The 24,240-nt window shown below is 49.9% G+C and overlaps 1 protein-coding gene across 2 annotated transcripts in view; it reads left to right on the top strand.

Moving 5' to 3' along the window:
* The first annotated feature begins 1,601 nt into the window (after positions 1-1,601).
* Positions 1,602-24,240, top strand: part of COL6A2 (collagen type VI alpha 2 chain) — a 52,681-nt gene continuing 30,042 nt past the window's right edge. For both annotated transcript variants that reach the window (XM_054044291.1, XM_054044292.1), the window contains exons 1-12: positions 1,602-1,817; positions 6,312-6,446; positions 11,032-11,627; positions 14,970-14,990; positions 17,377-17,442; positions 18,572-18,625; positions 18,732-18,776; positions 19,941-19,967; positions 20,702-20,728; positions 20,820-20,864; positions 21,449-21,502; positions 21,844-21,906. In XM_054044291.1, coding sequence (XP_053900266.1) covers positions 6,332-6,446; positions 11,032-11,627; positions 14,970-14,990; positions 17,377-17,442; positions 18,572-18,625; positions 18,732-18,776; positions 19,941-19,967; positions 20,702-20,728; positions 20,820-20,864; positions 21,449-21,502; positions 21,844-21,906 — 1,113 coding nt within the window. In that variant the 5' untranslated portion in view covers positions 1,602-1,817; positions 6,312-6,331. The remainder of the gene's footprint in view (positions 1,818-6,311; positions 6,447-11,031; positions 11,628-14,969; positions 14,991-17,376; positions 17,443-18,571; positions 18,626-18,731; positions 18,777-19,940; positions 19,968-20,701; positions 20,729-20,819; positions 20,865-21,448; positions 21,503-21,843; positions 21,907-24,240) is intronic.

Here is a 24,240-nt window from a genome sequence, read left to right as displayed (position 1 = left end):
TACCAGATGGGAAGGGAGTCATCAAAATCTATCTATCTTAGAGTTGGTTGAAAGATTAATTCATTTGAAATGTTTTGGCTTAAACTTTCAATTTTTGCTGGAAAAATTTGAAACAGTTTTTGTTTTGATGCAATTTTCAAAAACTGAAAACTTTGAAAATTTTGGATGTTTATGTTTTCGTCTTTCTGTTTTCCACCACTGAACGCCATAGAATGAATTATATCTTGGGGTTTGCTTGTGTTCTTTTCTTCTTCCCCCCCTTTTTCCACTCTGTAATTTCTCAAGCTTTCTACAGCTTTGGAAAAGCTAGAATAGCACATTTATATTCTAAATTCCTATTCCTTGTTGTTGTTGTTGTTATTTATTTGTATTATTATTTCAAGCATACATAGTTTCATACCATATGTGTTTCACAAAAGGAAACTGCCCATATATGACTGTACCCTAAGTCCTGCCTCCAGGGTTCTCCAAGTTTTCTACTCTGCAGAGCATTCTGGGAAAGAAAGACCTTATCATGGGCCAGCAGCCCACCTCACTGCTTGGTTCTCAAATATTCCATTCCGTGGACCACCACGAAGGACTCTGTGACCTTTGGTAGTCCCTACATCACAGTTTGAGAACCACATAAGTGTATGGAAAATAATTACATGCAGGGGCTCTTTTTCCATGTGGGGCTTTTCCATGTACAGTACTGTGGAGTGAATGACTCATCGGTAAATCAGGACTGCTAGACTGTTGAACTGAAATGCATGGGGCACACTGGGCATGGGGCAGTTACAGTAGCAGGGAAGAAGCAAAAATCAGATTAGGAAAACAAATAGTAACATGGGTTTTCATTAAAATGATGGGTCTGGCTTGTACTTGGAACCCACCAGGGCTTGGCCTGGGAGAGCTATGCACAGGCTACTAACCCAGCACCACGACTGGCAGATCCCGCCAAGAGGCCAAGGGCTGAATGGGTTTGGAGAGTGACCTGCTCCCCCAGCCCTAGATTGAGAGGTCAGTTCAGAGCAGTGTCCATGGTTGGGGAGGGCCTAGGACGATGCAGGGACGGCATTGTGTTTATTGCGCTGCCATTCACCCTATTGTGTTTGTCTTTGCATTAGTGACATTAATGGCGGTTGGATCAGGACATTTTCCTGGCCAGGAGGTTGCCAGGGTCCCTGAGTAAGAGGTGAATATTTGTGAAGGCTGCGGGAAACTGAAGTCTGAGCCCTTCCTGTTTTGAAATGTGCCAGTCCATTTTATGCATTCTCCTCAAGATAGGTTACAAATGGGGGGAAGAGGAGTAACATGAGTGAGTGGTGGAAATCCATGTGGCAGGCACAGAGAGAGCTCCTGTGCTTGGAAAAACATGATTTGCTCTTCCGTTTTGTTTTTTTAATAATCTCCTAACTGCAACATTACAGCTTCCCCCTGCCCTACTCCAGACACCCCCAGGAAAAGGAGTAGGGATTGGAGGGTGATTCCCACTCCTTAGCCTAGCCTAGTGGGGCTTCGATGGATCCGCAGTGACACCCTGTGGATACTTGGAGGAAGGACGTCTTTGGCCTCTGTCACAGACAGAGTTGAAGGAGGAGAATTATAAAGTAGGCAGTTTCTTTTTTGCCAGAGAACAGAGGCTCTCGGCTGGAGAAGAATCTGCCACTCCTAACTGATCCCTTCTCTTCATCAAAAATAGACACCAAAAACTCTAAGAAAAGAAATCCAACCCTTCCAACCGAAGATGCAGAAGCCCTATTAACACAAAGATTCCAAGACTTTTCTCTTCTTTTCCTTACGTGACTTTCTGGAGGAAACTTCGATCTTGTTTTCAGGTAAGCAAAGACTCTTGCTTCACCATTTAATATCTCCATAAACCTTCCTGCTTCTTTTGAAGCTGCTGCAGATATGAACGGGGAAACTAACCTTTTTATCTTCAGGTTGTGTTTGTGCATATAACTCATCCAGTGCTGCTGGTTGTGAACTCTTGATCAAGTTGATACAGTAGACTTTCTAGGCATGTTGCTTTTAGAGACGAGACACAGTAAACAGATCTATATTTCACTTATCTCTCTGAGCTGCTGGATAGTTCAGAGATTTGCATGTGTGCATATTTTGGGCAACAAACTCTCTTGGGATTAGAATAATTGTTAATGAGACCACTTTCTGAAGGAAATCTTTTGGGGAGAGATTCTGCAGCTTCTGCTCCTCACAAGACTCAAGGAAAGTTCAGTCCCTTGTATATGAACTCAAGTTTCAGGCATCATGGCCAAGGGGCTAGTAAGTCACTAAAACTTGTTGGGCCAAATTAATCCCTAGTGTAACTCTATTGAAGCCAGTGGCATTACCTGAGGGACAAACTTGGCCCACTGTAGCAGTACCAGAATGTTGATGCTGCTACAAAGCCTGAATTATTAGACCCAAGGGCGTCTCTTTGACTTTGAATGACACCCGAGTACAAGATTCTCTTTGCTCCTCACAGAAATCGGGTGTTTTGGTCTGTTGAATTTCACAAGCCTGTCAATTTTCTGTGAAGAGGTAACCGGCAGGGTTTGAAGAGGGCTCAGTGTTTTTGCTAGGGTATGCGTAACTTGCTTTGTTCGGGCTGAGGGCTTTAAGGAGTGTACTCCGATTTCATGCACACTACTTTAGCTGTGCACCGTGAAATGTGCATGTGGCTGGTTCACTAGTACTGCAGTGCCAGCGGTTCGCTGATGGGTGTGGTTAATATGGCAGTATAAGCCATCCCCTGGAAGAGGTGCCATTTCTGCACAAGTGAAAATGGCACCCAGACTGAGATTGTTCCTCCCTCACAAAATGACATTCCCAGGCCTCTTGCCGCCTCCTTCCCATGCGATCTCTGCTGTTTGAAGTCCTGTGGTGTTTGCAGTAAGATAGACGAGGTAGAGCTGGGTGCCAGGCAATGGAGGGGAAGCCTTTACAGTAGTGGGTGATCTGCCTGGGAACCAACCGCTGAGCACTAAGGGAAAGATCTAAGCAGATTGTTTGACACACACTGAAACTCACGGCACTCGCACTGAGTAAGCGCAGCCTGTGTGTGCATGAGGGCAGGAGGAAGGCATTTGCCTGCGCATTTGTTACAGACGGGGGCATAGATTTCTCCTAGTTTTATCTTACTTGATTTTCAGAAGAAACCCTCTGCCTTGGACAGAGCTAGAACAGAGGGTGCCTATGTGACTGGAGACCCAGGCACAGGCCACAGGTCTCAGGGTTGTACCCCGAGATCACATAGTCCAGTGCACACATCCTGCTTCTCCACACACTCAACACAACCCATAGCCACTGCCATGAAAACCATGAGCCTGGACGGTTCTTCAAGGGGGAATATGGAGTGTGAAACGTTATTGTACATTTGCCATCGGCGGGATGATGCACATGGGAATAGTTATCTTCCTGTGAGCGAAACACAGCTGGGGGCATTAATTCAGTTGCTTCCATACAGTATTAGCCCAGACACTGGGGCTGGTTTGCTCAGGTCTGCTAGGGGCACCTCAGGCAAGTGAGATACTCAGGCCTCTCTCAGGGATGCCATGTAGATCTTCAGTGTAGTAGGTACACAAGATGGGGATTCTCACCTGCTGATGCTCCCAGCTCTCACAGTTGGGTGAGTGGACCAGAGTGGTATGGGGGAGCCTGGCTATGCAGGGAGGTTCTGTGGCACTGAGCTGGCCCTTCTGGCATGCTAGGGGATCTGCCGGCTGTCTCCACCCTCAAGGATGGGACAGAAGGTCTGTCATGTCTGCTGGCTGGGGTCCCGCTGGTCTGTGAGCAGAGGGAAATCTGTATCCCTCGTTGAGAAATTACTGCCACATTTCACTGGACTCCACACTCCACCAGCCAGGGTCTCCCCACTGTTGTAGGGAAGGGCAGTGGGGACAAATGATTGAATGATGTGATCGTGTGCAACGAGACTTGTGGGGGAATCATCTCAAATGGTGGGTGGAGCTGCTCTCTTGCCATGAGGAGTTCAGGGGAGGGAGAGGTGTTTTTCCATTCTGCCTGCAAGCGCAGACCCGGCAATCTCCTGCATGGCCACCGTCCTTGCCAGGCCACTGCTTGGCCATTAGGGCGTGCTGCAAGCAAACAGGGCAACCTAGGACAGGTGTGGATGGGAGAGCTCCTGGGCTCCCATGCAGCACCGAACAGTGCATTGCTCCTGCATGTGCCCCCTCAAGTCTCCACAGATCGCTTGAGGTGAGGCCTGAACCACATGCAGGGAGAGGGTCACAGCACAGGCTGGAGCCTTCCGCATCCGCTCCGTGGACATGAAGCCAGGGCTGGCGAGTCCCAGGGCTGCTCCCTCCTGTCTCTATCACCAGCCGGGATGTCTCACTTCTGACTCCCAGACTTTGGAGGAGGGGAGGTCGGGGGAAGCTCTGAGAGGGTCCCCTCATGGACTCTGCCGAATCACTCCTTCAGCCCCTGCAGGCCAGACTGTCCAGGCACCTACATGGGCCAGAGTAGGTAATACAGCCCAGGCAATATGACCTTCCTGGCACCTCTCTGCGGGGCTGCCTGGGGGAGGGTCAGTGTGTGTCCCCCACCCCGCTCGCCCACACCTCCCCAACCTGCTCACTACCTCCACGTGGGTCCTGGACTCAGCAGAGAACCCTCCATGGGATCCAGGGGGAGGGCAGGGGACAGCGCCCATCCAGTGACCGGCGGTCCTGTTGGCATGTGGGCCTGGGGAACACGTTGCACCCATGGGAGGCTGGGGGAAGCAGATGTAATGGTACCACCTGAGATGGGGCAGGGGTGCACTGAGGTGGGCTGAGGGGAGGGGTGGGTGGGGGCTGTGATGGGATGAGGACCCCGGCTGCGTTAACTGCTGCTCATACAGCGACTCTGACAGTCCCAGGGGAAAGCTCTGGTTACAAATGCCAGGTGGTTTGTCCTGGGGCTCTTGGGGGGCACTGCTGTGCCGTATGTGTCACGGGAGTGTGTACACAGAGGAGAGAAGGCTCTGGGTACACACCAGCAGTTCCAAGCCAGCATTACTCTTCTAGTAGCATCATTCATCCTGGTGCAGAAGAGGCCATGGCTAGTGGAACTTCCCCGCCCCACGCTGCTAGTGCACCCAGCCCTCTGCTGGAAGGGCAAGAGGCAATCTCTCACCATGCCCATCCACTCCTTGGCTTCTCCAATAGAGGACAGCAAATTGCCACGTGGGCTGATGCCTGTCTGTGCTGTTGTGAGCCCCTGTCTGCTATGAGCTGGACTCAGCAGCCTTCTCATTGCACATAGGTCACACAGAGGCAGTCCCTGGCCAGCTGCGGGGGCCAGGGATAATCAGCTAATTCTTGAGCCAGCCTGTGTTCCAATGACTGGCCCCAGAGTGCACAGCAACATCGTCCTCCACGGCGCTTCCCTGCAAACTAAACAAATGGGTGCTGATTTCGCTTTGTGAGCACACCTTAAGTATTTCTTTACAAGGCAGAGGCTCTCTGAATGCTGGCTCCAGTCCTGGGGCTCAGGATGGGGCCCAAAGGGCTGAGGGGTAATACTGGAGGATTTGGGGGTGTCGGAATGCTTGGTGCAACTCTCATCCGAGCCCCTCAGGCACTCTGCAGACATGACTGTTTTCTCAGCACCCTGCTTGCAGGTAGGAAGCTATGGGCATGGTATCCCGATTCCCAGGGGAGGAAACAAAGGCAGAGTGGCTAAGTGACTGGCACGAGGCCAGACAATGGCTCTGATGCGGATCTCACATCCCTGTAAGTCAGAAATAGCCTTGTTGGACCCAATGGAGTGACACTGGTGGAACCAGCGTGAACCTAGCGAGTCAATGCAGTCAGGACAGCCTGACTCTCACGTTGCTGCGCTGGCCACTAGACCCCTTCCCTTGGGCTGGGGAAGCAACCACCCATCTGGCATGAGGTAAAAGCTGCTTAAAAACAACTTCCAGCCACACTCCAAGAAGAGGGGTGTTTAAAATAACTTAGCTGGATTAGTTAGACCTGAAACCTAACTGCGAGTCCCCAAGGTACAGCCCCTCTGTGATGAAGGAATGTGGAGACACACTCTGGACTGTGCAGAGAGCACGTTGCTTGGTGGGTCACTACTAGCAGTGCCCCTGCTGCGGTTCCAGGCCCCGAAGGGAGCACTATACTCATCCAGTCTGCCCTCCTGCATAGCACAGGCCAGGGGACTTTGGGAATTAATTCCTGTTTGGACGAGGGCACTATTAGAGAAACATCTGCTCCTGATTTTAAAATGTCCAGTCAGGAGAGTCCAGCCCGACGCTTGGTAAGTTGTTCCAGTGGCTAATTACCTTGACTGACTCCTGGGTTCGGCTTGTTCTCCTGCAGGAAGCTGGATGTGAAGTGGAATGGCTGAGATGTCCCAACCGGCCTTTTTTGCCGTTCTTCTTTGCGTGACGCTGGTTCCCCTCCAGGCTCAGTATGATGACATAGCCTACAGTCCTCGCCCAGCTGGCTGTCCAGGTACCAGCAGGATAACTTGTCTCTCTGCCTCTGTCCTCTGTATTCAGCATTAACACTGAAAACTTCCCTGGGGTCAGTTCTAAAGGCTGCTCAGAGGGGCCCCACCGTGGCATGCCAGAGCTCACTGCTCCTTTGCACTGGCTGCACAGTACCAAGCCCCGAGGAGTTTCCTTGCCCTGTGGGTGGGACAGGGCACACATGCAGCTCCCATTTCTGAGGGATGAGCTGGGGTGCAGATGTCTGGGCATGAGGAGCTCAGTCTGGGGAGGCGGGGGGATCGCCCAGACCTTCAGAAAGGAAGCAAGATCCATGTCAGGTGTCAGGAAGTAAACCTGTCCTGTCGCACACGAATGGGAGGGGCAGATACTGGCTCAGACTTGAAAGATGCGGGGGGCAGGGACAGGGTGGGTATGTGCGGGGGAGGTGGGATGTCATTGTAGGTAGCACAGTGGGCCCAGTTTGTGTATATGTTCTTTGTTACCATTGAGACCCTCCCCGCACCTCCCTCCCAAACCCATTCTAAGAAGTCAGTGTAGACAAAGCCCAGTGTAGACAAAGCTGGGTGATTGGGCAACAAAATGGCAGATGAAATTCAATGTTGATAAATGCAAAGTAATGCACATTGGAAAACATAATCCCAACTGTACATATAAAATGATGGGGGTCTAAATTAGCTGTTAAGAGCATAAGAACGGCCACACTGGGACAGACCAAAGGTCCATCTAGCCCAGTATCCTGTCTACCGACAGTGGCCAGTGCCAGGTGCCCCAGAGGGAATGAACAGGACAGGGAATCATCAAGTGATCCATCCCCTGTCGCCCAGTCCCAGCTTCTGGCAAACAGAGGCTAGGGACACCGTCCCTGCCCATCCTGTGTTATGAGAAGGAGTAAATAACACGTCCTTATTTACTTTTCCACACCAGGCATGATTGTATGGACCTCTATCATATCCCCGCTTAGTCGTGTCTTTTCCAAGCTGAAAAGTCTCAGTCTTATTAATCTCTCCTCATACGGCCGCCGTTCCATACCCCTAATCATTTTTGTTGCCCTTTTCTGAACCTTTTCCAATTCCAGTATATCTTTTTTGAGATGGGGCGACCACATCTGCACACAGTATTCAAGATGTGGGCGTACCGTGGATTTATACAGAGGCCATATGATATTTTCTATCTATCCCTTTCTCAATGATTCCCAACATTCTGTTCACTTTTTTGACTGCCGCTGCACATGGAGTGGATGTTTTCAGAGAACTATCCACAATGACTCCAAGATCTTTCTTGAGTGGTAACGGCTAATTTAGACCCCATCATTTTATATGTATGTTTTTCAATGTGCATTACTTTGCATTTATCAGTATTGAATTTTGTCTGCAATTTTGTTGCCCAGTCACCTAGCTTTGAGACCATTTTGTAGCTCTTTGCAGTCTGCTTTGATCCCCCTTTGTCTGTCTGCTTTGCAGTCTGCTTTGATCCCCCTTGTCCACATCACTTTTGACCCCTTCAAAGAATTCTAGTAGATTGGTGAGGCAGGATTTTCCTTTACAAAAACCACGTTGACTCTTCCCCAACAAATTATGTTAATCTATGTGTCTGACAATTTTGTTCTGTTTCAACCAGTTTGCCGGTACTGAAGTCAGGCTTACTGGCCTGTAATTGCTGGGATCACCTCTTGAACCTTTTTTTTTAAAATGGGGTCATCTGGTACAGAAGCTGATTTAAATGATAGGTTACAGACTACAGTTAGTAGTTCTGCAATTTCATATTTGAGTTTCTTCAGAACTCTTGGGTGAATACCATCTGGTTCTGGTGACTCATTACTGTTTAGATTATCTTTTTTTTCCAAAACCTCTTCTAATGACACCTCAATCTGGGACAGTTCCTCAGATTTGTCACCTAAACAGAATGGCTCAGGTTTGAGAATCTCCCTCACATCCTCAGCTGTGAAGACCTATGCAAAGAATTCATTTAGTTTCTCCGCAATGGCCTTATTGTCCTTGAGTGCTCCTTTAACATCTCGATCATCCAGTGGCCCCACTAGTTGTTTAGCAGGCTTCTTGCTTCTTATGTACTTAAAACAATTTTGCTCTTACTTTTTGAGTCTTTGGCTAGCTGTTCTTCAAATTCTTTTTTGGCCTTCCTAATTATATTTGTACACTTCATTTGCCAGAGTTTATGCTCCTTTCTATTTTCCTCACTAGGCTGTAACTTCCACTTTTTAAAGGATGCCTTTTTGCCTCTCACTGCTTCTTTTACTTTGTTGTTTAGCAATGGTGGCACTTTTTTGGTTCTCTTACTATGTTGAATTGGGGGTATACATTTAAGTTGTGCCTCTGTTATGGTGTCTTTAAAAAGTTTCCATGCAGCTTGCATGGATTTCATTTTTTGTGCTGTATCTTTTAATTTCTGTTTAACTAACTTCCTCATTTTTGTGTAGTCCCCCTTTCTGAAATTAAATGCTACAGTGTTGAGCTGCTGTGGTGTTTTCCCAACCACAGAGATGTTAAATTTAATTATATTATGGTCACTATTACCAAGCGATCCAGCTATATTCACCTCTTGGACCAGATCCTGTGATCCACTTAGTACTAAATCAAAAATTGCCTCTCTCTTGTGGGTTCTAAGACTAGTTACTCTAAGAAGCAGTCGTTTAAGGTGTCAAGAAACTTTATCTCTGCATCCCTTCCTGAGGTGACATGTACCCAGTCAATATGGGGATAGTTGAAATCCCCCTTATTATTGAGGGTTTTTTTTAATAGTCTCTCTAATCTCCCTGAGCATTTCCCAGTCACTATCAACATCCTGGTCAGGTGGTCTGTAATATATCCCTACTGCTCTATTCTTATTATTTCAGTATGTAATTACTATCCAGAGAGACTCTATGGTACAGTTTGGTTCATTTAAGATTTTTACTTCATTTGATTCTATGCCTTCTTTCACATATAGTGCCACTCCCCCACCAGCATGACCTGGTCTGTCCTTCCGATATATTTTATACCCTGGTATTACTGTGTCCCATTGATTATCCTCATTCCACCAAGTTTCTGTGATGCCTATTATATCAACATCCTCATTTAATACAAGGCACTCAAGTTCACCCATCTTATTATTTAGACTCCTAGCATTTGTATATAAGCACTTTAAAAACTTGTCCCTTTTTTAGCTGTCTCCCATTGCATGATGTAATTGAATGGGATTTTTTTTCATTTGACTGTTTCTCATCAGACCTTGCCTGTATTTTATTGTCTTCATTCATAGAATCATAGAATATCAGGGTTGGAAGGGACCTCAGGAGGTCATCTAGTCCAACCCCCTGCTCAAAGCAGGACCAATCCCCAACTAAATCATCCCAGCCAGGGCTTTGTCAAGCCTGACCTTAAAAATCTCTAAGGAAGGAGATTCCACCACCTCCCTAGGTAACCCATTCCAGTGCTTCACCACCCTTCTAGTGAAAAAGTTTTTCCTAATATCCAACCCAAACCTTCTCCATTTCTCTCCTCCTTACTAGGACATAGAGAATTACCATTAATAGAGCCTCCCCTAAGGGATGTCTCTGACCAAACCACATGCTCCTCCACTCCTGTCGGCTTTTACCACTCAAGAAAGAGATCTTGGTGTCATTGTGGATAGTTCTCTGAAAACATCCACTCAATGTGCAGCGGCAGTCAAAAAAGCGAACAGAATGTTGGGAATCGTTAAGAAAGGGATAGATAGAAAATATCATATTGCCTCTATATAAATCCACGGTATGCCCACATCTTGAACACTGCATGCAGATGTGGTTGCCCCATTTCCAAAAAGATATATTGGAATTAGAAAATTTTCAGAAAAGGGCAACAAAAATGATTAGGGGTATGGAACAGCTTCCGTATGAGGAGAGATTAATAAGACTGGGACTTTTCAGCTTAGAAAAGAGACGACTAAGGGGGGATATGATAGAGGCCTATAAACTCATGACTGGTGTGGAGAAAGTAAATAAGGAAGTGTTGTTTACCCCTTCTCATAACACAAGAACTAGGAGTCACAAAATGAAATTAATAGGCAGCAGGTTTAAAATAAACAAAAGGAAGTATTTCTTCACACAACACACAGTCAACCTGTGGGACTCTTGACCTTCACAACATCCTCTGGCAAAGACTATAACAGGGTTCAAAAAACAACTAGATAAATTCATGGAGGATAGGTCCATCAATGGCTATTAGCCAGGATGGTGTCTCTAGCCTCTGTTTGCCAGAAGCTGGGAATAAGCGACAGGGGATGAATCACTTGATGATTCCCTGTTCTGTTCATTCCCTCTGGGGCACCTGGCATTGGCCACTGTTGGAAGACAGGACACTGGGCTAGCTGGACCTTCTTCTGACCCAGTCTGGCCATTCTTATGACGTAGTTTCTAACCAATAGCCATTTCCATGAGCCATCACCATAAGCCCCTCCAGGGGTGTTCCATGTGCAGAAGGGGTAGGTCTGTGTCGTGTGCTCCTGCACACTGTGTGCTCACTGCTCTGTGGGGTTTTTTCCTGCCCAGTCTGGTGCCAGAGTGGCGCACTCAGTCCCATCCTGATGCTATCTGCCCCTTTGTCTCCATACAGAGAAGACAGACTGTCCCATCAACGTGTACTTTGTCATTGACACCTCGGAGAGCATTGCCCTGCAGACTGTGCCCATCCAGAGTCTGGTGGATCACATGAAGCAGTTCATCCCGGCCTTCATCAATAAACTGGAGACCGAGGTCTACCAGAACCAGATCTCCATCACATGGAATTTCGGGGGACTTCACTTCTCAGACGTGGTGGAGGTTTACAGTACCTTGACCAACCTCAAGGACGTATACCTCTCCAGGCTGAATGGCATCAGCTACATTGGCCGGGGCACGTTCACAGACTGCGCGATATCCAACATGACCGCTCAGCTCGCAACCCAAGGCCGTGCCGTAAACTTCGCTGTGGTCATCACCGATGGCCATGTGACGGGCAACCCCTGTAATGGGATGAAGATGCAGGCCGAGAAGGCCCGGGATGCAAGGATCAAGCTCTTTGCAGTGGCCCCCAGCCAGAACGTCTTCGAGCAGGGTCTCCAGGAGATCGCCAACCTCCCCCACGAGCTGTACCGCAACAACTATTCCACCACCAAGAGAGGTGCCATCGAGGTGAACGAGGACACCATTGACCGGATTATCAAAGTCATGGTAAGGGATGTTGGCGCACACAACTCCAGCCTGACACTGCAGCCAGAGGGTGCAGGGTCAGGCCGATGTGACACATGTAGGGATGCAATAGAGATCTTGTTGGACCGGGCTGATGGGACAGAGGCATTGGGGACTAAGGGCAGGCGATCCAGGGGCTTGTCTATGCACAAAAGTTGTACTGCTCTGACTGTACTGGTACAGATAAGCCAGCAAAATCCCTAGTGGATGCAGTTATACCAGGATTAAAGTGCTTATGCCAGTACTGCTTAGTCTATGTGTACACTATGGGGCCCATACCAGCATAGCCTCCTCATGTAGACACAACCTACACCAATAGAAGGAGCTTTTCTGTCCGTGCAGGAATGCCACCTCCCCAAACAACATTGGCCACATTGAGAGAAGCACTCTTCCGTCGACATAGTTGTGTCTGCACTGACAGCATAGCGATGGCTGTCGGGGTGTGTTTTTTCACACCTGTAGCTATGCTGACATGGCTTTTAATTGCAGACCAAGCCTTACTCCACAGGGAATGAGGAGAATAAGCTATACTGGTATAAGCACCTTTATACCAGTAGAAGTGTGTCCACACTAGGCAGTTGTACCACTCTAACCCTCCTACCTGTTAGCAGAATGGGTAAATCAGTACAAAAGGCATGTGTATCCCAGGCCTGGTCCGGAGGTTGGGCACTGTTGAAGCAGCTGGCACACACAGTTTAATAAGCTGGTAAATAAATATTTAGGGGGGAAATTTGTGTCAGAGCCCCCTCCCCCCTGACAGTTCATCCCAAGGAGAGAGATTATGATGGGCCAAGTGATCGCCTTTTATCATCGCCGTGTCTGTGTTCCCTCCATATATCCTAGAAGCCCCGTAAGCCAGACTTGAGCCACCATTTTTATGGTGAATTACTTTACTTCATAATGTTAGAATTGGTGCCAATACCTCTTTGTGGGAGGAGGGGATGTAAATGGTCAATCTGCAGTTCACCAGTCGCTTTCCTGGGTGAGGAAGGTTAGCTCCTGAAACCTGCATTTTGTCACTCTGGGAATAGCGGAGTCTCCACTGCTGTCAGTTTCCCTCTATTCGGAATAGGAGTCAGGGTGAAAAGAAGCTCCACCCCCAATCCTAAATCCCTCCCACAACCTCTCGGAGCAGGATGTCTCTGCTGGAGTGAAATTAAGTAGTTAGCCAGGCTGACACTTCACTGAGTTCTTGCCCCCTTGGGGTGAGAAGATCAGTTCACACTGACCTGAGGAGGTTAGATGCTGTCGGTCTCTCTGCATGCTCAGGAAGACCTGGGCTCCCTGTGCAAGGCAAACTCTCAATACTAAGATAGGTAGAGCACTGTAAGCATTTACAGTTAGGTTTTCTCCAAAGCCATAAAGGGCTAGAAGCGTTCAGGTGCTGAGTTCCCTCCAGATCTGACTTCAGTGACAACAGCAGATACTCCGCACCTTTGACAACCAGGGCATGTTTTTACAATGAAAGTTTGCTACCACAAGAAGTGTTCAGTGGATCCCCTACTCAGATGCAAGCAGTTAAGAATGTGCATACGTGTCTGCAGGCTCAGGGTCTGACTAAAAAATGATTGGTAAACTTCCTTAGGATTCTTACTGGTTTCATGTTCAAGGCTTAGTTAATTCTGTCTTTGTTTGCAATGTCCAATTCTCCACCCCAGCAAACGCGCTTGTACTTTACTAGGAAGGCTACAGACGTCCATAGGTCTTGAAAGGATCGGGGCCCAAATTTGCACAAAATCAGTGTCCCCCCAAATGTTAAGCTCTTCTTCCCGCTTTGCACCATGGTGCACTAGATGTGACTGATCAATGTATGCAGTCTAGTATTTAAAACTACAGTCTTACAGTCCACTTCAACTCATAACTAACAAAACCAACAGCCCTTATTTTCAGTGGAAACTCCTGGGTACTTGACACTGATGAAAATCAGGTAACCCATTCAAATGCCCAAATAATGAATTAGGAGCCAAAGTTTAGGACCACTTTAAAAAAAACCTTGGCAAACAAAGTCTATGAGAGAGAGAAGGTGGGTGAGGTAATATCGCTCTCACCACCAGAAGTTGGTCCAATAAAAGATATTCCCTCACTCACCTTGTCTCTCTAATATCCTGGAACTAACATGGCTGCCACAGCACGGCATAATTAAGTTCATGGATGTTCTGTTCTATCCAAGTATTGTCTGACATAAATCCATCCTTTAAAACCTTATCGGCATAATAACACTCGAAGGTCTGCCCTGCAAACGCTCATGTACGTGCTGAACGCTCTGCATGGGAGTCGCTCCATTGAAATCACACACTGCAACGGAGGGGAAGGATGGCCCTGTGGTGAGGGAACTAGCCCAGGACGTGGGAGAGCTGTGGGGGTCAAGTCCTGGCTCTGGTACAGATTTGCTGTGTGACCCTGGGCAAGTAACTTCACCTCTCTGTGCCTCAGATCCCATCTGTACAATAAGGACAACAGCCCTGCCCTGCTCATGGGGGGGGACGTCCAGTACCGATTGTGAGGTTCTAGCCCCCATCACCCCAGGGTCTGGGCACATCTCAAAGGACAAAGCTGCAGTGACAAACACTCTCTGTTCCTAACTGGGAAAAGGGGCCAAGACCTTGCCTTTCACTGTCACTCACTGAAAACACAGGGCAAAACTTGACCAGAGTTTTCAATACAATCCAGTTCCCGGCCCTGCCTCCGTAAAGCTCATGCACATGGTCAGCTTGGGCAGCATGTGCCGTCCCTTTGACAGTAGCAGCGCTACGCACAGTGTGTAACATTACGCCCAAGTGCACGTCTCTGCAGGACTGGCCCTACGGACCCAGCTGGGGAAGGCAAATGTCCTGCGCTCTTGCATTCTCTATGGTGTAAAATGTGTACCAGTGATAAGTGCTACCCTACATGTAAAGGAGACAGAGCGAGTTAGCCCTTCTCTTTTCTTGAAAGGGGATGTCTCCTTTGCAGGAGTTCTGCAGTCTGTGGCCCCAGTCTGCAGGCTATTCCATCCAACAGGCCTGTGCTCCCACCCAGAGGCCTGGGCTCATACAGAACAATATGCAGAATCGGGGCCTTTGTCCTTGGACAACAGGATACCCAACCTATGTGTCAGAAATTGGAGTAGTCTCACCTCCGTATCTCACACCTGGGACTGAAAGTCACTACTGCTTGGGTTATTGTATGTTGCTTTTAAACCATACAACTACTGTCTCCCGCTTTCCCTGCTCCTAGTGGGGAGTGCCAGGCCTGCCCAGCTCCAGGAGAAGGAGGCATGCCAGGTTTCCTCATGCTTCTTTATCGAAATGATCTGATTTCTCTCTCTGTCTCTCTCTCTCACAGAAACAAGAAGCCTTTGGCGAGGTGAGTGAACAACACCTTCACGCAGCTTGCTCACGCCAATGAAATTGGATTGTACCACAGATGAGTAACCCTGACCCTGCACTGAGCTCCAGGCAGCTGGACCCCTGCACCCATGTGGAACTCAGTGTGGGGTCAGGGACAAGGTCGTGTTGCCTTTTAGTTAAAATGAAACAGCAGGATCCTCAGTTCCTGCCCTAAATCCCAGGTTAGTTTTGCTGAGCATAAATAAACAGCTGCTGTGTCCCCAGAGGTGGCTGCATTTCAGTGCTAGGCATAGTGATTTCTGCCTATATAAAGTTTTGTGAAGTGTTTCTGGCTCCTTCAGGCTGGAAGGAAATACACACAGATATGAAATTCTGGGTTAGAAAACAGCAGCAGGACCTAGCAGCCTGCATCACTGCCCTGGAGGCTGCAAAATCACCATCAGATGGAAGAGGCAGGCACTGCTCCCATGAGGCCATTTATTCCACTGTAATGGTTTGTTTTATTGAACTGCTTTGGGGAGTGAAAGAACGTAATGATTCAATGCCAAGGCCAACGCGAACCAAGATCTTTCTCACGTCTTTATTTGTTCAACTTGTTTAATATCAAACTCTCGAGGGGCTCAGCTCTGTGGGTGTGGATAGTATTTAAGTACCTTCGCTGGCTTTTAGGTCTCTTATAAAGACCCCTTCGGCCTTCAGGAGCAAATCGGTGGCTGCATTCATGCTGTAGAGACAGCCCAGCTCTCGTGTGCACATGGAGGCCCAACTTGGAGAGCTTTGTTCCAATAACACAGGCTGTGCAGCCCGTCCATTAATTCACTTAGTGTCACCTTGGACCTCTAGGGGAGAACATGGCGTTTTCCTGCCCACCTTCCTCAGGCAAAATCCCCAGGCACTTTGTGGCAGTTTTTCATGAGAAGAGCTGGCTGAGACCATAGCCTCAAATATCCTGCCTGACTGCCCAGAGCGGAGGGCAGCAGCAGACCCAGACCACAGACACCAGCAACGGCCATTACAGCGTTGGTTGATTAGTCCCCAGGCCTGCTGAGGAGAAAGGAGCAAAAATGTGCAAAGGGGTCTCGGCGGCATCCTGTACTTCAGAGGGAAGCAAATGTTTCAGTTGGTCTCTAACCTCACCTATACTCCCATTGTCCGTTTATCTGCCCACACAGACGTGCAGGAGAGCGTCAGATGAACTAGGACCCAAAGAGCATAAGAACTGCACAGAGATGCTCTTTAAACCCAACCAGGCCAGAGCGCTGTTAAGGCTAAGCGTTAACAGTCCCTGCTCCCCAGAGCTGCCCCCAGCCAGGCCAGGATGTGGGGGCTCCTGGCCGGTTCCCCTTCTGAAGTCTAGGGTGGGATTTTCCACCACGCTGCCCGGTGGCCTCACTCTGAGATCTCATCAGAGCAAACGGGGGTGTTCCCCCAAGGCCTATGGGAGCGGAGCTAGACTGACACTGGGCAGTGTCAGCATCCCAGCCTCAATGTTCTCTCAGGCTGGGTGCTGCCTAGGCCAAAACTCAGTGTGTGCCCGGCCCAGCCCCTTGTTGCCAAGAAGGCTAACGGCATTTTGGGCTGTATAAGTAGGGGCATTTCCAGCAGATTGAGGGACGTGATCATTCCCCTCTATTCAACATTGGTGAGGCCTCATCTGGAGTACTGTGTTCAGTTTTGGGCCCCACCCTACAAGAAGGATGTGGAAAAATTGGAAAGAGTCCAGCGGAGGGCAACAAAAATGATTAGGGGGCTGGAGCACATGACTTATGAGGAGAGGCTGAGGGAACTGGGATTGTTTAGTCTGCAGAGGAGAAGAGTGAGGGGGGATTTTATAGCTGCTTTCAACTACCTGAAAGGGGGGTTCCAAAGAGGATGGATCTAGACTGTTCTCAGTGGTACCAGATGACAGAACAAGGAGTAATGGTCTCAAGTTGCAATGGGGGAGGTCTAGGTTGGATATTAAGAAAAACTTTTTCACTAAGAGGGTGGTGAAGCACTGGAATGGGTTCCCTAGGGAGGTGGTGGAATCTCCATCCTGAGAGGTTTTTAAGGTCAGGCTTGACAAAGCCCTGGCTGGGATGATTTAGTTCGGGATTGGTCCTGCTTTGAGCAGGGGGTTGGACTAGATGACCTCCTGAGGTCCCTTCAAACCCTGATATTCTATGATTCAGGCCTGAAACTCCAGGCTGGCTGCAGAGGGCAGAGCCCATACACAGAGCAGCAGCAGTCAGCCTTCTCGCTAAGGAGCCAGTGGGCACAGCGAGATCAGCTCCTGGGGACTGAGAATGAGGCTTCTGAAGGCCCCTAAAGGCTGCCAATTGTTTCCATTACCTCTGTCATCCTGGCTTGGCTTTCCCCACGCGTCGTGCCGCATGCCTCATGTTTAATCTGGTTTATTTCAGTGCTACAAGCTGAACTGTCTGGAGATTATAGGCCTGGCTGGGCCCAAGGGCCCCCGGGGGCAGAAGGTGAGTGACACATGCCTGCTGGGCAGGAGGGGCTGTGCTGGGTGAGTCCTTAGACTGCTGGACTTGGGAAGTGGGCGATGACACCGACTAGCCAAGCCCAGGCTGTCATTGCCAGGGCCGGCTCTGGCTTTTTCGCCTGGGGAGGCAAAAAAGCCTCCCGCCGCCCCCCGCCCCCTGGCAGGGAGCGCGGCAGGGGAGGGCGCCGAGCCAGGCCACGGCCCTGCTCTCCCCGACCGGCCGGAGCGCCGGGAGGAGGGTGGCGAGCCCGGCCGCAGCTCCACTCTCCCCAGCGGCCGGGGCGCTTGGGGGAGGGCAGCAAGCCCGGCTGGGGCCCCGCTCTCCCTGACCGTCCGGAGCGCTGGGAGGAGGGCGGCGAGCCCGGCCGTGGCCCCACTCTCCCCGGGTAAGCACCGCCCCCCTCCAGGTGCCGCCCCAAGCACATGCTTGAAGGGCTGGTGCCTGGAGTCGGCCCTGGTCATTGCCTTTGCTGACCTGCAGGCTGCAAACCCCACAGCTGCAGCCTGGCTCTCCTTGGCTCACGCTGATTCGCAGGCTGGAGCAGAGAGAGGCGCAGGAAAACCTGTCCCCTGCAGCGTCACAAACCCAGCACCACCCCACTCTTGCTGTGCTGGAGACCAAAGGAACTGGGGACCCCTCCCCACTCCCAGTAACCACCCCGTCACCCGGGCTCTAGGCTCACTCCTAACCACCCCCACAGGCTGCCCCAGGCCAGGCTCCCGTGGTGACCCTGATTCTCCTCTCTTCCCAGATGCCCCTTTCGTCTTCCCCTCCCCCACTCCCGGGGTGCCTGGACAGTACCCTTCCCCTTGCACACTGTTCTCCCCAGGGCACGGCAGGGCAGCCCCAGCCAGTGCCGCTCTTTGCCCCAGGCTAGTACACTCAGTGACGGGCAGCTGTCACACGCTCAGCTGGGCGGCATAGTCCCCTCCCCACAAAGCAGAGCTCTGAGTCCATATTGTGTGTCCGTCCATCTCCTGCCCTCCTCGGCGCTGAGCACAGCCCACTCCACTCTGGGCTGCGCTCCGCTGGGGGAGAGGGGCCAGCACGTGGTGCCCTCTGCTGACCACGAATGAAAAGTCACGGTGCTCTTTGTGTGCTTTATTTGCAGGGTGCGAAGGGGAACATGGGTGAACCAGGAAGTCCTGGGCTCAAAGGGCGACGGGTGAGTGGTGTCAAATCCCCCTTCCGCCTGCTGGCGAGCCGCACCGTGCTGGGTCAGCTGGAAACTGACTGACTTTGGACTAACTCCCATATCTTCTTTCTTTAAGGGTGACCCAGGTATCGAAGGTCCCATCGGACACCCCGGTCCCAAGGTAATGAATCCTGCACCGGTGGCTGAGCTGTCTGCCTGCATTCTGGTTCGGATTCAGCAGTGGTGCGCGTGGCCTGTGTGCTGAGCAGCTGCCAGTCTAGTGCGCGACTTACAGCCCCGCTGCGAGGCCATGGGGCTGGGGGAGGGCACACGGCCTGCCCCTCAGCCTGCCGGAGTCAGTGACTTGTCTCCCCGGGACTTTGGATCCGTCCACGAGAGAGGAGATTTTTGCTGAAGGGAATCTATTCAGCCAAATTTTGGCCTGCAGCATTGTGACAACTGGGTGCAAGACATTGTTATAACAAGGCTTCCTGTCGGCTGTCTGATGTGGGCAGGACAGATGGCCCCTGCCCTTGCGCTACTGCGGCCCATCTCAGGCATGCAGGGAGGCTGCATCCTCAAGTAGCTGCGTGGCCAGACAGGTGCCCCTTGTACTGCCCCCTGCAGGTCAGCAAACAGGCAGGCCCTACCGCCAGGGCCCTTTGCAGCTAGGCCTGGTCTCTAGCCACTGCACATCAGCTCCGTGCCGCATGAGGGCGCTCGAGCAGGTGGGTGGTCCCTAAGGTAGTCCCTAAGACCTTGCAAGGGCTTGGGGGAACAATCACCCTGCATGGAACCTGGAAGCAGATGAGGAACCAGGGCAGCTCCTGGAGCACATCAGGAGTGTTACATGCTCCTGGCCCCCATTCCACTCATCAGTCAGGTCCGTCCCGCCCACCACGGCGCCAGGGGATGCTTGAGTAGTGCCGCAGGTTAGCCCCGAGGAGGGGCATGGCAGGGACCAGCCTGGAGATTGATACTGCCTGTCAGCGCAGATCATTATAAAACAGGCAGAGTCTCCATGTTCCTGGAGGGCATTGCATGTTCGTTGGGTGGGAATGAACATGTGTCCAAAGGGGCCGGGTCTGATGGCACCCACAGGCTGAAAGCTCTGTCAGGATCCAGACACTGCTGTTCTGTGTTTGCACCAAGCAGTGTGGAGTGCTGGGGATCTCGGCCTGTCTCTCTCTCACTCTAGCTGGCCGTCTCCTACTTTCTGCAATAGTTGCATCTCTGAGTCCACTTGCCTGCCTGCCTGCCTGCCTACCCAGAGCCCTTCGCTTCCCCCACCTCCACCCACCCACAGACACTAACAGAAAGGTTTTTGTGTTTTTTCTTGCCCTAGGGTATTCCTGGTCTGAAAGGAGACAAGGTAAGAAAGAGCCTGTGATGCTGGTCTCTGAGCACTGTGCAATGGGCCAGCGGGGCATTTCCACAGGTGCATGTTTAGAGACGGGGCTGGGAACAATAGTAGCAGTAGCTGGGAAAATGGGGAGGAATATTCTACAAGGATTTTGTTCATCGTGGAACTTGACTGTGGGCGTCTCTCCATGTTTGTGGCCTCTCCCCCACACGTCTGTGCTTTAACTTTGCTACCTTTACTACATGGAAAGTGCATTTCAGACTCCCACGACTGAATACTCATCAACAGTGAACTCAGAATTGTAGATTCAAAGGTAGTGTTTGAAATTGAAGTATGTTGGTAAATTACATAAATCATCCTAGGTGGGAGCAGAAACAGTAGCATGTGATTTATGCAACTAAGCAACATGTGGCCAGACCAGGGCTGGTGTAGGCCAGGGTAGTTCCCAGGAAGTCAGTGCAGATATGCCAGTTTTCGCCAGCTGAGGATCTCGCCCAGGGTGTGGCGCATTGACAACAAACTGCCCCATGTCTGTGCCTGCGGGAGTGAGGAGGGGGTGCTGCGAGGATGTAACTGAATCGTTGCCCGTAACGAACAAATCTGAGAACTTGGTGATCTGCTTGCAAACACTTCATGAGCAGAAAGGGGCGGGGAGGGGGCAGCTAGGACACAGTGGTCATCATTAGGAGGGGTGAGCGGTGCAGTACCCAGAGCTGACTACGCATTGTCCCCTTTCTCCGCAGGGCGAGTTTGGAGGCATCGGCCGGAAGGTAAGAAGGCATCTTTCATGCAGCACCTATCCCAGCTTAGAGCCTCAGAGAGTCTCTAGCAAGCTAATTACTTCTTTTCCTTTGGTCCCAGGGGGCAGCTGGTTTCGCAGGAAGGAACGGCACCGATGGACAGAAGGTAACGCCACACAAGGGACAAGCCGTGCCCAGTCCAGCTCCAGTGTTCTGGTCGTTTACTGATGGGGTTTCTCGATGCCTGAGGCTGGAGAGAAGCTGTTGCCATCGATGAAAGTGAAATACAAGAAAATATCAGAGAATTCTTTCCTGGGGGCGGGCAGGATCTGTCCCTTTCCCGTACCTACCAAAACACCTTCCACAGACCAGCCTTCAGCCCTCCCTTCTACACCTCCTCTGGGCACTGCGGGGGCCTCAGCACCCACAGAGCCCAGCATGAAAAAGGGACTTGATATATAGGCAGGGCATCTCTCCCGTGCCCCCTCCAGGGTGCTGAAGCTGCCTCCCTGCACCACCTGCAGGGCGTCACTGCTGCCTGCCAGGCGTTTCACCAACACGCCCAGGGCTGTGCTCTCTCTTTTTGTTGAAGGTCAATATTTGCAGTCCCTCTCTGTCTGGCATCCTTGTGCCAGACCCTCGTGATTAGCTTTGGGGTTCAATTATTTACTGTGATAGACCAGAAACTCCTAATTCTTTCCCCCTGACTCTCCGGTTTTCTCTCCCCTCTTTCTGTTGTAACCTCTGCAGGGCAGGCTGGGACGGATTGGAGCCCCTGGCTGTAAGGGAGACCCTGGGGACAAGGTAGGAATGTTTTCTTGTGCTTAATCACCCAAGGTGCGGTTCACCATCGCAGGGCAGGCTTAGCCTGCATCACGAGCAGTGAGTCTCCCTGCCCAGTTGTCACATTGCCCAGTGTTGGGCTGTGCTTGAGAGCGCAGTGTGGAACGCACACCACAGTCTGAGCAGCAAGGTGATGAGAGCTGGCCTCTGTTTTGTTCCCACTAGCAGCAAGTTGAGGCCATTCTTGTATCTGAAGCTGCTCTCACTGCAAAGTGATATTCTAGGGGAGGTGTTTTATCTGGCGGAGAGCGACACGCTGTTATTACTGCAGGCAGACGGTTCTTTGTCCTTTCCTTCCCTAGGGCCCTGATGGTTACCCAGGAGATGCAGGAGATCAAGGAGAAAAAGGAGACGAAGGCGTAAAGGTACGTGAATTCCAAACCAGAGAGCAGAGCGGCAGAATCTGGACAGAACACCAAGCGGGAGAGCTAAAATCCCCAGGCCACAGCTGTATCCATCCGCGGAGAGTGCCCAGTTCCACCCGCGGTGGACACAGCCCAGTGGGGAATGGAAATGCAGAGAAAGTGGGAGACTTCCCCTGAGAATGTGTTGCTCAGTTTCACTGTTTCCTTTACCCTGTGTGCGCCGGGGTGACTTGTGAAAGGCACCTGTGATTCCCCCAGCCCTTGTTTGTGCCCTCTGGGTAACTGTCAGAATAAGAGGTTGTGTGTGTGTGAGCGCAGAGTTCACAGCAGTACAACTGTGGCGATCGATGCCGAGTTTCCGAAGGCTGTTGGAGAGTGCTGCGCTGATGCAGCAGTTGTGTGACACAGCCATCAGATGGCGCATGGGAGAGACGCCAGCTGGGCTGGAGAGGACTGGAGGAGGTAGCTTGTGTCCTGCCTGTGTCCCTGTGAGGCTAAGAACCTCCCCCCCCACCCCCTGTTCTGAGCTGGTCTAGCTCAGGTCTGTAGCCTGATTTGGGGGGTGTTAATGATGTTGATTCAATGTATCAACTTAATTTAATTTTAGGTAATTATTTTTATGTAATAATATTAATAATGATTAATTGCAAATATGAATAGTATGGGTTTGTGGCTCGCCAATCTGTTTGATCAGAAGATAAAGTTCTTGTCCCGAATCAGGCTTCACAGAGTTTATAAAGTGACCCTCCGGGTATGACCGGAAGCTGATACTGAGGCAGATATAGTCATAAAGACTTTTTATTAAAATGAATGAAATAGTAAGTAAATGGTAAAACAGTTAGAATTACAAAATTATAATGGTATCAGAGTTATTTAAGACATACATATGGTAATACAATATTATGTGTGGCAAACTTTGGTTAATACTTACCCCCTGTTTTGATAACCTGGTGTTGGAAGACACAGGACCTCTCCTCTGGCGGTTCCGATTTCACACCTCTTGCAGGGGTGTGCAGAGGAAACTAATGCGAAGAGCTGTCAAAGCTGTTTACTCTCTGACTTAACTAAAAAAAACTAAATGGAAAATAAAGCTTTAGGGAAACCAAGCTTAGCCTAGTCCCCTTAAAACTTAAAGTTTGAAAAGAAACTAAGTACGGCCTGTTAATAGTTAATAGCCATCGTAGATGGGGAGCATCGATACGTAGTTGAAGATGGAGACAATGAAGAGTTGATAGATAGATAGATCGACCCCAATAGCGAGGTGGATCGCCTTTTTATAGGCATAAATGCCGGAAATCCTTCCTCTTATGCCCAAATTTCATTCCTCCCCCACAGAAATGTTAGGGTGCACTTACCCCATAGGCTAGTATGGATGTGCGTACGGATGACAGGTACGTGCGCACTTGTGGTGTACTGGTTACGTCTGTGGGTACAACTTTGAAAAATCCCCTCTGCCATCCTTCATTGTCTATTGGTCTAGGGAAAGGTCTTAGACATAGGCTTTGTCTATTTGGGTAATAAATGTAGGCCAACTTTACTTTTCTGGGTAAAAGGTCCTGTTATAGATATACTATCTTTCCCTTAGCTTAACATACAGGTTTTTGGCCTGTAGGTCTCTTGCATTACAGCTAAACTTATTTTTAATATAAATCTATAAACCTATTGCAATATATCAAATACATAAACTTATAAGAAAAGATAGACCTATGCAAGCAAGCAGATTAATCCTTAGGGCTACACGCCCCCTTTGACGGGGTGGTTTGCACCAATGAACCCCGTCACATAGATAGGATTTAGTATCTGTGGGGACAGTTTCAACACCAGTTTCATACCTGGGCAGATTTTGGTATGTATCTAGAATGGGCACCATGTATACATATTCATGTTCCTCACCACGTGGTGCCTGTCTAGGTGTCTGTCTAGGTTTTGGCTTGGGTTTGTTGGATTTATACTGCAGGCAACCTAAAATAAGGAAATTAATTCCAATTGCAATTCCTTGGATAATCACCCGTTCTTTTAATCCAAAATTTTCCCCGGGAGCTGTTGCAGGCTCATTACTTTCATTCATTAATCGGGTAATAACTTGTTGGGCTTTGTCCATATCGTTAGTAATTTGGATGAGGTGAGTCTCCTTACCAGCCATTAATGATTTTAGCTGTAACCCTAATGGGGGAATGTAGACAAGAAAGGTGGGTGTGCTTTGGATAGTTAAATCCTGATAGGCTGGGTCGGACTGAATAATGGTGATGTTCTCAAAAGTGGGAATAGGGGAAATAGCTTGATTTCCTATTAAAGTGGGTTACTTTGGAGTAAAACAAAAATTTGGCTCTGTGA

Source organism: Malaclemys terrapin, chromosome 11, assembly GCF_027887155.1.
Source record: "Malaclemys terrapin pileata isolate rMalTer1 chromosome 11, rMalTer1.hap1, whole genome shotgun sequence".
Taxonomy (NCBI): domain Eukaryota; kingdom Metazoa; phylum Chordata; order Testudines; family Emydidae; genus Malaclemys; species Malaclemys terrapin.
The sequence above is the reverse complement of the archived record's forward strand: the minus strand, read 5'-3'. Positions and strand labels throughout refer to the sequence as shown.